At 38.6% G+C, this 15,763-nt stretch overlaps 2 protein-coding genes across 3 annotated transcripts in view; both read right to left on the reverse strand.

Moving 5' to 3' along the window:
• The window catches only part of LOC145767141 (alpha-N-acetylgalactosamine-specific lectin-like), a 28,741-nt gene extending 20,332 nt beyond the window's left edge, over positions 1-8,409 (reverse strand). The window contains exons 1-2 of the mRNA XM_082578905.1: positions 7,486-8,409; positions 3,975-4,064 (exon numbers count right to left, since the gene is read on the reverse strand). Of these exons, the coding sequence (XP_082435031.1) occupies positions 3,975-4,011 (37 nt within the window). The 5' untranslated portion in view covers positions 4,012-4,064; positions 7,486-8,409. The remainder of the gene's footprint in view (positions 1-3,974; positions 4,065-7,485) is intronic.
• Positions 8,410-9,835: 1,426 nt separating this feature from the next.
• The window catches only part of LOC145767478 (C-type lectin domain family 4 member E-like), a 33,700-nt gene continuing 27,772 nt past the window's right edge, over positions 9,836-15,763 (reverse strand). For both annotated transcript variants that reach the window (XM_082579308.1, XM_082579306.1), the window contains one exon: positions 9,836-10,165. In XM_082579308.1, coding sequence (XP_082435434.1) covers positions 10,134-10,165 — 32 coding nt within the window. In that variant the 3' untranslated portion in view covers positions 9,836-10,133. The remainder of the gene's footprint in view (positions 10,166-15,763) is intronic.

Below are 15,763 nucleotides of genomic sequence, written 5' to 3' on the forward strand. Positions count from 1 at the left end.
CCTAAAGTTAGAAAAACCTGGAAATTTCTGCAAAATGTGACAAATCAGGCCATATCTTTAGGTGGCCATGATAGAGCCAATTCAAAAAAAAACTAAGTGCATTTTCGGAATCAGGGGACTTGGAATACTTTAAATGACTCTCACCTTTATTTGTGCCAAAATTTTTTTGTTGGCCTGTGTTACAATTAGGCTAACAGCGAATAGCAGAAATTGTTATATTGCAAAAAGTGCAATAGCTTACATGACTTTAAAAGGGCACCATTGTCTCCCTGGCCTGTCCCTCCATGATGCCCCCCCCCCTTGCCTCCCACTTCCGACGCCCCTGAGTAACAACTGAAAAATTGTTCACAAACAATTGACCTATCACCTGTTTACGAATAATTCACTATACGAACAATTGATGTATACGAAGAAGTGATTTACGAACAACTGTTTACGAACAATTGTTTTACGAACAACTGTTTACGAACAATTCACTCATAACCGATGTGATCTGGTTCGATTGAAGGAAAGAAAGTAATGAAAGAAAAAAAAACTTATTGACACGCTATCACTAGCATAGCCACTTGAGGGACCATGGGGAACCATCGCCCCTTCAAAATTTTATATTATCTTGTTCTCAAAATTAACTGCTCCCCAAAAATTGGGTTTTAATGTTATTACAATGTTTTAATGACACGTGTTATTTGTCGAATAACGTTGTAATATTGTTTAGCTGCATCAAGTAGCTATACAAACTCTTTATTTCAAATCAAAATGTTTGCTCCCCTCAAAGTTTCCTTATGCACCCAACTCATTGTACTTTTGTTTAATTATTGAACCAGAAAAGCATAAAAAAATTTAGGCGTTTGTGAATACGCTGACATAAACGATTGAATATCGAAATATTGCCATAAGCTTCTTAAGAACTGGTACAGTGGTAGCTCCTACATTGCTCTATCATTGTGGGTGAATAATGAAGATCTTACAACCTTTGCCACTATCTTGTGACTGATACCCGATTTTACTGAATTTTTTATCTGCTTCAAATTATTCTTTGTCTTTATAGTACAGTACATGTACAGTACGTTTAGACATGTGCAGATGGGGCCTGGCTCCCTCACCGGGATGCGAGTGTGGCGCCACAGACCAGACAGTAGATCATGTCGTCCATGACTGCCCAATCCATCAACCACCACGTGGAACGCTTGGACTGAAGGCCCTGGATGACGAGACTGTCGAGTGGCTGATGACATCATGCCCAAACATATAGTTCGGAAGAACAGCTCATACGACGAAGAAGTAGATCAGTGGTGGGAAAACTGTGCATCGCAACGCAATTGCAGGCTTTTAGCAATTTTTAGTAGGCCGTGAACTATTTATTATATCATTTGTTTTATAAAGTGGTTGTGGGCCGCGTGATAGTTGTAGCCTGTATTTATTGTAGTTAAAAGCTAGTGCGATTACTTCGTAACCAATTTGATATTGATGTTAGCAAGTTCAGACCAAAAAAAATGAACTGTGATCTACGTTTCAACTGGAATTATTGCAACTTCAATGCGATGCGGATCTGAAGAGCAATGCGCCCAAAAGCAATGTTAACGGCAATTATAGTAGCTACACTTGTCCTGCAGTTTTGGCAGGAACTTTATCAAGAGCAATTATTTCCATATTGGAAAAAATGAATCCAACGGAATAATATCTACGTTCAGCAATCAGCAGTTTTGCAGTACGCAATACGCATATTTGCGAGCAGTTTTGTCAGCGATGAACCAAATAAAATCATCTAGAAAAACACCACTTGCTTGAAAAACTTGCTGGTTACGAGATTACAACTACAACAAAAAAAATTTTTTTAGATTTTGCTACAAATCAATACAATCCATTTCATTCATCGTATTGATCGGTGAAACAAATGAAACTTAGATTATTGTATTGGAAAAGGCGACGTGCTAAAAATTGCGTTTTCGCGAGCTGCGAAGTAGCAAGCTCTGGTTATTCTGGCGATTTTTGGCAATGATGTATGCGAGGAATAATAAGTAAACAAAATTGGTCAAGTTGAGAAACTTGTATAATTTATTGATAAAGCTTTCGCCGCAGCTTCTTCAGTATCTTATTAAAAAAATGTATAGTATATTGACAAAATATTATCAAATTCCTGGAATCTATTTACCTTGCCTACAACTGAGCAAATTGCATTTATGATTTTGTTAGCATTGCTGTTAAAAAAACGCAATTTTTACCTATCGCTTTTGGTAGTCCGATATAATTTAAGAAACTTCCAAAATATTAGTAGAAAGCTATTGCATTATACAAGCTATTGATGTTTTTGTTCAAAAATTGTTTGTTTTACCGTAATGGTTTCAAACGTAGTGGGCCTCATAATTACTGAAAGAGTGTTTCGGGTCACGATGAAAAAAGTTTACTGATTACTGCCAAGTAAAATTGCAAGTGTGTTTGCCAGTAGAATTTACAGGGGAGTCCAGAGGGTACATTTTGATCCGAGCCAAGGTAATTTCAGGGGCTCGAAACATTTCCAGAGCGCGTAGAAAGTTTAAAGAAAACTTTGCATTAACTTTTGCTATGATGTATTTTTTTTAGCGGTGCCTTGTTTTTGGGGCCCAAGAATATCATTGATAGTGGGCCCGAATTAACTTCTCAATGGCCCTTAAGTTTGCCACACCTGTGTTTTATAACCTTTTTTGATTTACACCAATCTTTTAATGAGATATATCGTACACGGTAAGCATAGAAAACGTGATAGAAAGTTCACAAAAATGTAAAAACGACTAATTACTAAAATCATGGCAGCCTTTAATAAATCATATAAAAAAAGCAATAAGCCGTGTGTGTGTGTGTAAGATCAAACCAATAAAAAACAATAATGTAAAGGAAAACATTTGCCTTGCCCAGTGATGGACTTAGGTTTGATGGGGACCAAGAAAAAAAATTACAAGGGCCCTTTTGGCAATCACTTAATACGTATTGCCGTAAATTTTATAAGTAACCCTAATACTTTTTTAGGGAGGCTCCGTTTTGTATAATAAATGTTGCAAGCTTTTACTGGCCTAAAAATCAAAAAAAGGTTTAAAAGTTGAAACAATGTGACTTTTTTGATTTATTAAATGTTTGACTGAACAGTTTAATGTTTTTGAATTTTCATATTAAAATAAACGTTGAATCAAACACAAAAACATGAATGTTAAACATTTTTACTAAGGCAAAGCTCAGATGACTATTTCATTGGGGTTTTACCTAATTCCACCATTGGGTTATGGTATGCCACACCATATTTGAGACAAAATTGTCAAATTTGCATCTTTGTCATACAAATTGATGAAAGAAATTGCAAGAAAAACGATTAAAAAGTGCAAGATAAAGCGACACTGGTTCGATTCTCGGGGTTTTCGCTTGAGCAACGCATTATGAAGAGTCTTGAGCTTTCCATTCTGAAGCACCTAGTAAATGAAATATCTTACAAACTGCAGTTCGACCATAGTCGGAAAATTTCGCTCAGTGACTGGGCCTGCGTTAGTGGTTCAAAGCTTCTACCTGCCAGGATTACGCTTTTAAAAAAGCTTTCTCATATATTCTTATAATAATAATTGTCAACCCTGTTGTGTTGTTGTGCCTTGCCTGTCTGTGGTAGCTACAAAAAGTAAAATTAAATATAATAACCAAAAAGTTCAAGTGAACAAAATATCTAGAAACTACGCCAGTAATATCTGACAACCATAAAAAAACATTGAGGAAGGGAAATGTTGTTGATTACCACTGCTTTGTAAAGTTAATAAAACAACCCGCCTATCCGTGAAGAAGGGAGCGTTAAACGGAAAGAGTTAAACTGACTTGTAAAGGTGGTGGTCGACAGTCTGAGGCAGAACTGGTGGTGCGATACTGTCAAGCCCAGCCTCATGTGCGAAACACGGTGTTTATTGCTATCAATTCTTGATACAATTGGCTGCTGAGAAACAAAAAAAAACAAAACAACTAACCATTGGATATTAAGTATGCGACGCCACTCTCATCCATTGTGTTTGTATATGCTCCTTTTTGGATTTTGATGGCATCCACTTACGGCTCACCTTCGAGTAGCAAAATACAATCAATAATTTCGAATAATACTGCACAGTACAATTCTTCAGCTTGTTTCTATTAGTATTTCTAGACTAAAGATAGGACACAAATTAATCAACAATACCTACAAACTCACTGGCAGAAAGTAAAAAAGAAATATTGAAACTTTCAAACAAAATTAGGACGTTGTTTTAGTTACTTTCTGATTGCAATTGACAACGTTTGAAAAGTAGGAAAAGAAGAGAAAAGCCTTTGTAGTTTTCGAATAGCATTGCAATAGACTACATTTCATAATATACATTTCAATAGTTACGACTTTTCATATCTTTCTTCCACATTCAACAATTTATTGTATTATAATGTAAATGTATGTTGAACTACTCCTACAAGCAGTGGCGCCGCCAGACCTTCAACATTGGGGGGGCAAAATATTGACAGTGCAAGACAGTAGCATAGTGAAAAATTTTGAGACAGCCTGCGGGCGAAGCCCGATGGCGTGTTCGCCGAAGGCGACACTTAGCGGCGGGGGGTCTGGGGGGTCTCCCCCAGAAAATTTTGAAAAATTACTTTCAGTTTGGTGCATTCTGAGAGCATTTTCAACAAAATTGTGGGTATGAATATTTCTGTAAAATGGTGCTGTCCGGTGGCATAGCAAAAGGATAAGATCATGTTTTCTTCGGCATTTTTCGAAAATAAATCTAAGTCTCTATGTTTTCTTGTTGCTAATTCCAGACAGAGATATTTGAATGTTTGGTACTGGCAAAACTCGCTCTTTTAATGCAGTTTCGTTTAAAATTAGTCAAACTTTGTTTTAGAGACATAGGTTGATTGCTTTTTTTTGCGAGATTGCTTTTTTTTGCGATTTTATTAGGTCAATTTTCTCCTTGGTTGATTCAAAAAACGATCTTATTCCGGTAAGTCACTAACTTTTATGCTCTGAAGTCAACCCAAAGTTTAGAAAATGTAACGTCACAGAGGTCATACATCTTGATGAGTGTCAAACAAAAAGCTTTGAGACAATGAAGTTACTTCAGGCTATTTCTGATATATTCAAGTTTTGTATAACGAATAGTTGCTTAGATGTTAATCTAGATCGAACAAGCGATTTCAGCAGTTGCAGATGGCTTGCATCCTTGCACAGTTTGACGAGAAACTACATCATAGACTTTTCTTGTATTAACATCCGTAAATTCAATTTGAAAGGTTGAAACCCCCGAACTCCCTTCCCTTGGCTACGCAACTTGTGCAAGACATCCAAGACAGTGGCATATTATTTAATTTCTCTTGTTTTCTACCAGGGCTGGAAAAAATGTTTAACTTCCCGGGAATCTGTTTTTTAGAGAAAAAATTTCCCGCGGCTTACAATCACGATAATGAGAACCTTATATTTTACTGATCTCCGGAGCTGACGTAAACCTTAAAAGTCTTGTCGACATATTCTTGATGCCCCCCCTTATCGAAAATTGTTCTTTGTAATACCGCTTTGAAGGAGGATTACGACTATGAACAAAAGAATAAATTTTAAACTTTATTTTGAATTGAAAAGACATGACGTAATGTTTTCCAACGTTAGTTATATATTTTTTCATTACGTAACGTCTTGTAGGAATAAATTGAAAATCAGTATGATCACTCAAAATGAAAGCAATGGGACTACGAATCCTCACTAAACCAATCAATCAATGGTCTTGTCGCACTGACGATGACAACCTTATATTTCACTAATCCCCGGAGCTGACGTAAACCAGGCATAGATCTGTTGACTCAATGCAAACCCTTTGAAGGTTGGGGGGGGGGGCTGTCAATACAACTTTTTTGTATCAACAGTTGTATCTCTAAAACCACTGAGGCTGTGACTACGAGATTTCTTGACTTTTCCTAACTTTTATTCACCTCTATTGAACTGAAATTTTGAGCGAATAAAGGTTATAAATTGAAAAATATAAAGCATTTCTCAGCACATCCTCTGAAATATTTCATATTCTATTGTGAAACATTTTCCCACCAGCTGGATGAAAGTAGCCTAATTAATTTGGCCCATATCTCGTTAATCCTAACTGTTTCACAGCGTGAAGGGCATTGGCTGTATGTAAAATAATGTAAAAAAAATTAATCACAACATTACTATGCACGTTCTTCATTACTCTACCAAGAAATAATGTGTAAACCCACGCTACAAATTACACTCATAAGTGACCTCAACATTTCAACGTATATGAGCAGTTCAAAATTCACATAGTTTTAATTTTCGGATATGCTCAGCGTGAATAATTTTACAAAGTGAATCCCAAATTTTGAAACCGTGCCAAAATAACAGAGATATCACTCCTAAAGCATAAGAAGAATTGACAGCCCCCCCCCCCCAAACTGAGCAAGACTTCAGGAGCCCAACCTTCTAAGGGTTAAAAGTCATGTCGACTTATTCTTGATGCCTCCCTTATCGAAAATTGTTCTTTGTAGTACCGCTTCGAAGGTGGATTACGACTATGAACAAAAGAATAAATTTTAAACTTCATATTTGTATTAAAAATACATGACGTAATGTCTTCCAACCTTATCACATTTTTTTCATTACGTAATATTTACCACCACCAAACCACTATTGACGATCGAATTTGTTAATTTATTATTCGGTAAAATGTTTAGATGATGTCACGTCATTACGCTGATTTGAGATATAATTTCATTCATGACGTCGTATGGATGAAAAACTTTTACAAGTTTTATACTCTGCTGAGATTAAAGAAGAAACATAAATGATAAATATTGGAGAAATTGAGTCTCCTTTACAACTTAAGAATCGAACAACGCAAAACTGCTGAAACGAAACGTTTTGTTTAAGTGAAAGAATCACTGCAAGCAACCAATGCCAAAATGCGCGCGGAAGAAGTCATGGGAGTGTGAGGGATCAAAATTTTAACAGGTTGTTATTTTTCTACATCAATGTGAAGTTAGTTAAAACTTTAAAAAGTCTATATCTTTGCTTCTGTAGAAAATCTTTTAATCTACTGTACAATTTAGTCATCAAGGTTTTGCATACTTTTTTTAAAGAGAGAGCTTTACCCCCCCCCCCCCCCCCCCCCTTGCAACTTGAGTTGACTTACTTGAGGTTGGGATCCAAATATTAAAAAAAATATTAATATGTATTAATAAAAAAAAAAATTAAAAAGATGATGCCCAAAACATTGGGGGGGCAGCTGCCCCGCCTGCCCCCCCCCCTGCCGGCGCCACTGCCTACAAGATTGAATGTAAACGTTTTAAAACGTTCACACATCTTGGTTTTTCAATTCCTAAAATTTCAACTGCAAACCTTGACTTATCAGGACTTTCGATGCATTTCAATTGGCACAAGCATTATAATGCTACTTCTGAAACCATTCTGAATTGTAAATTTTGAAAAGATATTTAAATTGAAATTGCAGCTCTTACCTTCTATACAGTATAAAGACCGTTGCAGCTGTGTCGTGAATCAGCAGAATAAACGAAACCATTAGTCTTGCAAGAATGTGCCTAATGAACCGTTTCTGTTTTTGACTATTCAGCCGAAACGACCAAATCGGTCTCAAGTTTTCGTCAACATCAAAACGCAAGTCTTATGAAAAACACCTAACTTAATTTTTAAACCGCAAGCTGTTCTTGCATAATATTTTGAAACAGTTATGCCCAATCAGGCGATTGTAGCCTGTCGGTAGATCGGTGATAGGTTCTAAGGTGGATGTGAAGGATGCAAACTGTTTCCTGCTGTGTCTTCTAATTACTCAGCCTGCAAAATCCGTCATTCTTATATTGATTTGACGTTTGCAGAATATAACAATGACGGATTTTGCTGGCTGGGTATTCGTCTATTTGAGTCATGCACGCATAAAGCAGCTTCAGAGAAATTAATGATAGTTTTTATTTTTTTACACAATCTATTCTCAATGATGTTACATTTTTGCATGACTTTACTGCATCTTTGCAAAGAGGTTTTGTAATATGCGTACCGCTGTTCTTGTCATATACCAGTCCACACCTGATATCTGTCTCTAGGCAATTGGTATTTTACGACAGGCTATCCCTGGCCTTGACATCGCAAAGAAACTAAACTTGCCGATCCAGGTATAGGCCTAGAGAAAAAGCGTCACAAGTCTTGCTTGCAATTCTGGGATACAATGTTATACCTTGGATCAAAGGTTTTTATTCTTTCTTGCACCGCGATTTCCTCAGAGCAATCAACGTAGTCTCGCGACCTCCCATAAAAAGTTTGTTCAAATTACGTTCAGGCCTGTTGCCACGTTTGAACTTTTTCCTATATTTGCTTTGATTACAGTTACATCATAACCAGCGTATTCAGTGCATTTTATATTGCGTCAAATATTTTAACGCAATGCTTTCACTTCTCAGTTTGCAGTAGAGCGGCAACTACACATATGACTAAGTTTATGACTCCTTGCCAGGGGTGAGGTGGTGGAAGGACACGGGTCACTTAATTTGCGCAATTTATAAAGTTCCTGTTTTTAAAATTGAAATGCAAGTTAAAAAATAGGGTATAAGAAGCAGTAATATTTTACTTTCGTAAGTTATCTATGACAACATAATCTTCTTTCGATCGCATTAAAGCCTCGGGCCCACCGTCTCAGGCGGCTCACAGATATTATACTTTTGCTTTGCAGGAGCAACCTGCGTTTACTGTACTAGTTTAGAGTTTCATCCAAACCAAAAGTGTAACGATGACTTGATATATCTGTGTTTAGTGTTAATTAACTTACATTCGTTTTGCTTTTCTAAGGGGAGCAGCTGACTCGAAGACTATATGTCTCTTCGCTGCTTCCTGTCGTCTGCTGTATCGCATCTGTGATCGCAGTATCCTGCGTGTTATCGTAATGGGCGCAAATAAAAACACGATTATTATTATTATTATTTCTTCAATTAAAAATGTGTGTTTTAGTTAGGCTACGATTTCAAAAATAATTTTTAGCCTATTGAGATTTTGGACAGATAAGCTTTGCTAAAACGCTAAACTTCTGTTTAGTTTTGTTCTTTAAATAATCGCAATTTCGTGCAACTTAAAGTTAGTAGAATTTGTGCATTAAGTATGTAGGCTACAAAGTTTATACATGCTGAACTGAAACTCTGCTAGTCTGCTTGTCTTACTTTGCAAGATTTCAGACATAATTTTTAACATGTTGAAATTTTAGACGGACTTTCTGAAAATTTCAGCATAACAAGTTGACATTGTGTTTAGCTATTCGTTTATAGATGATCTAAATTATGTGGGCTAATAATACTAAAAATTGTGCGTTAGCTTAAATATGTAGGCTACATACTGTAGCTAATACATGTTAAGCTGAAACTGTGCATTAATTTGGATTAAAAGGTTGATGTTGCCCCGATAGTTCAGTTGGTTAGTGCGTGACTTTGTGAATGAAGGACTTTCAAGATTAAGCAGCGTTGGTTTAAATCTCGGAGTGTGCGCTTGAGCAACGAATTCTAAAGACTGCTCTCTATTCGGCGGCACCTAATGGATGGAATAATTCCAAGGCCACAATCGGAAAACATCACTTCTAATCTCGGCAACTGGCCTCGGGACAAAAGCCTCTACAAGTAGGATGCGAAACTACCAGGAATAACCTATCAAAGCTTTGCTAGTCCGAGGATAAAAATTAAAAAAAAAACAAAAAAAAACACTTTTTCCTTTTAAATTCCGAAAGTATCCTCAATTCTAAATAACACGATCAAAAGAATGAGCAATGTGCACAATGGTCAAAACAGCATTACGCTAAAATCGCACCACATTTTCTTTATTGAAAATCAAAATGAGACAAGACGCTCAAATCTTTGAGAAATAAACAGTGATGATAAACAATGATAAAACTACCAGTGTTGTACGTTGACGGCGTCAACTTTTTGTTGACGCTGAGGCTAGCGCCGTCAATTTATTTTTCAGTTGACGGAAGTGATAGCGCCGTCAACTATTTTGCCGATTTTAAGCGTCAAGCGCTATGCGTCAATTTTTGTTTTCGTGGAAAATCTCGTTTCACAATAAGAGTTTTACCTATGGTTTCACTATGTATTCTGGCCAGCGCGACTCATCCGAATTACCAGCTTTTGCGTTGGTTGGAAGGGCTCCCTGGAATACAAGCGGAAGAAGTTCGCCAAATCATGATCACCAATGTATTGAGAACGAGGGATCAGAGACAGAAAGCGAAAAACCCATGAATGGCATCACGGATGTTGAAGATACTTTATTTCAAGGGCTTTATGCCCCTGAAAAAGCGATGTAGGTGCAGTGGACCAATGGACCTCGTTAAAAGATTTATAACTTACATGTTAAACTATTACAGCACGCTTGGAACAGTGACTACCTTTCCGAGCAGTGGTGGCCTGAAGGTTTTGTGGGCCCTGGGCAAGAAATAATATGTGGGCCCCCTACAGCCCGGTATCGACAAATTAAAGTACGCAAACTCAAATAACCATAAATCACAATAACACAAAAATGAATTAACATGATAGGCTACCAGTACGTAGCCAGGGATTTTGAAAGGGTTTTTTTATTGGCTGGCAAACAAAGCCCGACGACGTGTTTGTCTCAGACGACACCCAGCGGCGGGTGGTCTGGGGGGCCTTTCCCAGAAGATTTTAAAAAATGACTTTGAATTTGGTGCATTCTGAGAGCATTTTCAACAAAAGTGTGGGTATGGATATTCCTATAAAATGGTGCTGTCCGGTGGCATAGAAAAAGGATAAGATCATGTTCTCTTCAGCATTTTTCGGAAATAAAGCTAAGTCTCTATGCTTTCTTGTTGCTAATTCCTGGCTGAGATAAGTTATTTGAATGTTTTGTATTTGCAAAACTCGCTCTTTTACTGAAGTTTCGTTTAAAATTAGGCAAACTTTGTTTTAGAGACATAAAAAGACTGAAAGCATCATTCTCAATATCGTAACGTCACACGCGTGCCAAGGGGGTTCACCTCCCCCCCTTGGCTATGCCACTGCATGATATAACAATAAATAGCGATGGTAAGTGAGAAAGGTGTATTTCATGCTGTGACATCTTCACATCACTCTGATGCTACGTTGTACCACCACACACAGTGCTCTCCGAGTCCTACACCACCTTCTACAGCACTTACACAAAATGCACCTTTCTCATTAGGATCATCGAACTGAAAAATAGGGATACAAACTATAAACTATGGTGGAAAAGTAAGTTAGCCTATTGCTTTCTGCTAGTGCTTAATGTAAGTTAAATTTTATTTGTGCATATTTTGGGTAAACGCGGGCCCCATGAATTTGCAGGCCCTGGGCGGTCGCCCAGCTTGCCCTCCCCAAAGGCCACCACTGTTTCCGAGTAAACGTTTTCAACTTGTTTTTGAAATACAACACACCAATACCAACCAGCGCTCCTGTGGAACGCATGTTTTCACTTGGAAATGACAATATGCGTCCCAAACGCAGCACATTGTCAGACAAACGTTTTGAAATGCTTGTTTTTCTGTAAGGTAATAACTAATAGGCTAAGCAGCCAATTACAATACAGTCTCAAAACATAATACCTGCTCTTTATTTATAGCTATTGCTAGCCTAAACTTGGTTGAAATATTTCCGTTTTATAATACGCTGGCAAAAAATAGCGCTAGAAATTAGCACTGACGCTGACGCCGTCAAATTCTTTAAGAGCTTACGCAGTACTTTACGCCGTAAAGTTTTTAGGCAATTCGCGCTGACGCCGTCAATTTATTTTAATGACGCGTACAACACTGAACACTGGTCAATACACACATTTTGGTGCCAAAAAAGTTTTAACGGTTTTGGGGTATTTTGATGCCGCTGAATCCGAAAATGACCTTGGTTTTTGCGAATTGGCTCTAGTGTTTGAGATATTCCATGGTTTTACTCCAAAAAGTACTAAAAAGATGCAAATTTTGACATTGGTATTTTGTTTATGCAATAACTTTGATGAGACCTTGTCTGCCTTTTACAAGCATGTCCATACCTTATTCTTACATTTTGATGCGATTCTGTGAAATATGACAATTGTCATTGCAGAGAGCCTTCAATGGGCAAATCATGTTTTATGTAAAAATCAAGCAAAAAATCAAATATTAAACAATATGCGCAGTAAACAACAGATTTTCGTTGCAAAAACAGGTGGTGTCAAAGCGCAAATACCACTTTTAGTAACAATCGAAGTAGCCTACATTTCATAAATTGTTAAAGCACATTAATCAATCAGCGAAAAGATTAGTCGATGTTTACAAATTTTCTTTAGTAAGACTTTCTGGAATGTGATGTGACCAAGCAGTCACGTTGGAAACTCCAACAGTAGCCATCATGTGGGCATCCCACCTGCCCTTGTAGCACTCTTTTGTGACCTTGATGTCCTAGTGGAACCTTTCTCCGTGCTCTTCACTTAGGTCACCAAGGTTTGGAGGAAAACAATCTAAGTGGCTGATGAGATTGTGAACCTTAATACTCATCTTCACACCTAAATCTTTGAACTCGGACAGCACATCTTCCGCCAATTCATGGTAATTTTCAGCTATTTTGTTTCCAAAGAATTTCTGTACGACCAAAACAAACGATCGCCAGGCAAAAAACTCCTTGTCTGTCATAGGTTGCACAGAACGTGCATTTTTTTATGAGTTTGCGGATCTGAGGGTCACCAAAATGCCTGCTTTTATCTTTTCGATGGGCAAAGCAGGAAATGCTCTGCAAATATTACGCGTCCGGCTCAAGACCATGCGGCGCTGGTACGATTCTCGGGGTGTGCGCTTGTGGAACACATTCTAAGGACTGCTCTCCATTCAACGGTACCTAATGGATGGAATAATTCCTCGGCAACAAGACTTTTACAACGGAAAACTTCACTCTGCCAATCTCGGTAACCGGCCCTACGTCAAGAGCCGCTACATTCTATAAGTATGCAAAATTAGGATGAATCCCCTATCAAGGCTTTGTCAGTCCGAGGATAAAGATTCAAAACTAATAAAAACTAAATATAATTGAAGTAGTCCCCAGTCGTAGACAAGGTGTAGCGCCCTGCGTTTCACCTTAGGTCTTTTCAACGTTTGTTACCGTCGTGAAATTATCGTTCTTTTGCATATATGTAACGTTACCCAGTAATTCAAGTAACTTTGCAGTTGTGCTTCGGGCGGGACTCTGAAGCGTGATTAGGAATTTGCGTGCCTCTCAAGAAATCGCTTGAACATAAGCTAAAAGCATTCTTGCAACCGACAGTTTCAATCATATATGCGTAGTTTTTCGTCTCTTTAACGTTATAGCCTACAGATGCTTGATGTCTCAACGACTAGGTATACTGCATCTAGCGTTCAATTCGACCAGTAAGAGTATAACGTTTGGTGCAGTAGAGATGTTATTTTGGTGCGATTGGAAGACCATGTTTGGTCCAATAGTGATATAAGTTCTAGTATGTTCTAATTTGTAATCAAGTTCTTTTTTGCTGGGATCTAAGCCATGGCCCAGTTTGGTTGTGGTGGTTTGAATTGTGTTCGATTATAATCAAGATGGTTGCAACCTCCAAAGTTATGTGGTGACGTGAAGTTCCTTTCTACTATAAAAGCATACTTATAACCAAGAAGTCTAGACGTTGTTCTCGATCATTCCCTGTAATCACTGCGCTCGGAATGTCGCTGTAGCTCAAGCTTCCTCAGTTAGGTGCCGCATAGCTAAATTATATACTGTCCGTTACATAAAATGGTGACCTGGGCGTAATTTCTTTTTTTGCTGGATTACTGTGGATTAACGTGAACTTGGATTGGATTCGGATTACATCAAGTGGTTACAGCAGCTTACCCCTTAGCGGACGCTTCCTCGACGACGCCTCCGTTGAACTCAAGTTAAGTGCTATTATGTTTGAACAGTAGTTTTATGCTATTGTGTCGGCCATAAGCCTCTTAACCTCTCTGGCCGTCGCCGTTTTTGGTTGTTGCCTCATCCGTAGCTCGCGACCGGGGCGTCATGACAGTGGCAATGACAGTGTGTTCCATCCCCGTCTGGATGACTCTCTCTAGACACCGGACTGTGATGCCTGTAGACACCCTAGGCTTCGCCGCACATTCTCTGTTTAGCTCACCATCCTGGGCACAACGTGAAACTGCATCCATTCTTCTAATTTTTCCTTTACGCATAATCATCATCATTTTCTTGAGTTTGCTGAATCGGACTTTATCGGATTTTAGCTACTGCTTCCATTGGACTTAAATTAAGTGTTATAGTTATCTGTAGGTTACCATGTCTAATTGCACTCTTACCTGTGGCCTCTGTGCGGGATCATTGTGGTCACTGTAGATATTGATCTACCATAGACGTTCACTGACTTTCGGCTTTACTGACGTTGGTCTAATATAAGTTGACATGCTGCTTGCAATTCGCTTGCCGTCGCTTTCTGTCCTATTGGCGCCTTGTCGCGTAATCGCCTTTTCACCCCTGTTCTGCTGCCTTGGTTTCCCTTAGAAAACGACATGTGCCTTACATATTTGTTGTACTTAGTCTGGGCTCTAGTCGATTTTACATCCTTCAATTACAATTGTCATAGTGTCCGATTTGGCATCACACTTGGTGCATTTTTTAGATCATAGTCCGTGTTCTTCCTGTACATAGACTTGGCGTTTAGTAATGCAGCTTACCTCCCCCCGCTTAGCTCTCCATCCTGGGCACGACGTGAAACTGCATCCATTCTTTCATTTACATAGTTACCCGATTAATTACAGCAGTTCTACGTCCTGGGCAAGACGTGAAACTGCATCCATTCGTTCAATTCATCATAATAGTTTTTCGTTAGTTATTTCTTTGTTTAGTAGTCGCCCTTTTTGGGGTTGTCAGGGTTTCTTTCCTCTCACGTAGTATTTTGTCATATCTTATTTTGACCACTGTTATCCGTAGGCGTCGTTTGTTCACGACGTGCCTTGTCTTTTTGTAAGCCACGGTTATTAGGTGCTTGTATAATCTAGTGTTACATTTTTCCGTGTAGCGTGTAGTCGCTTCGTATAGCTATCTTGCTAATTCAGTCTATGCACTTGCAGGTTATCTTGAGGCTGGTCACTTCTAGCCTTGTCGCTCTCCCCTGGTGTATCTGCTAACAGTACAGTCCTGGTTTTGTTTAATTAAAGCGTTTTTTCCGTTTTTTTCACCTTCCCCCGGTTAATTAGAACTCCCTACGATGGCGCTTTGCTCTAGCGCCGCGGTGTGTGGCAGTTCGTGCAGTTGCTTCGTCCGGCCGCTGTGCAATTTGTTTCCCCGTGTCGCAGAGAGGGCGCTCTGTGCCCCCTGACATGCTTCGCCATTTTATAGATGTTGGATTTCGTACATCGTATTCAGACAATAGTCTGTTTTTGCAGTTTTCTTAACAACCGTACAGTTTAGTACATCATCGCCTTTATTTTTCTTATCGCTTTCTGTCTCGGTTGAACGCTGTGGTTCAAACCAGTAGCGTAGCTAAGGGGGGGGGGGGGTGGGGGGTTTGGGGGTTACAACCCCCCTTTGGCACGCGTGTGACGTCACGATATCGAAAATGATGCTTTCAGTCTAAAAAAAATTGCCTAATTTTAAACAAAATTGCATTAAAAGAGCAAGTTTTGCCAATACCAAACATTCAAACATCTCAGCCAAGAATTAGCAACAAGAAAACACAGAGACTTATAGCTTTATTTCCGAAAAATACCAAAGAAAACATGATCTTATCCTTTTGCTATGCTACCGGACAGCA

Source organism: Aplidium turbinatum, chromosome 3 (genome assembly GCF_918807975.1).
Source record: "Aplidium turbinatum chromosome 3, kaAplTurb1.1, whole genome shotgun sequence".
Classification (NCBI taxonomy): Eukaryota; Metazoa; Chordata; class Ascidiacea; order Aplousobranchia; family Polyclinidae; genus Aplidium; species Aplidium turbinatum.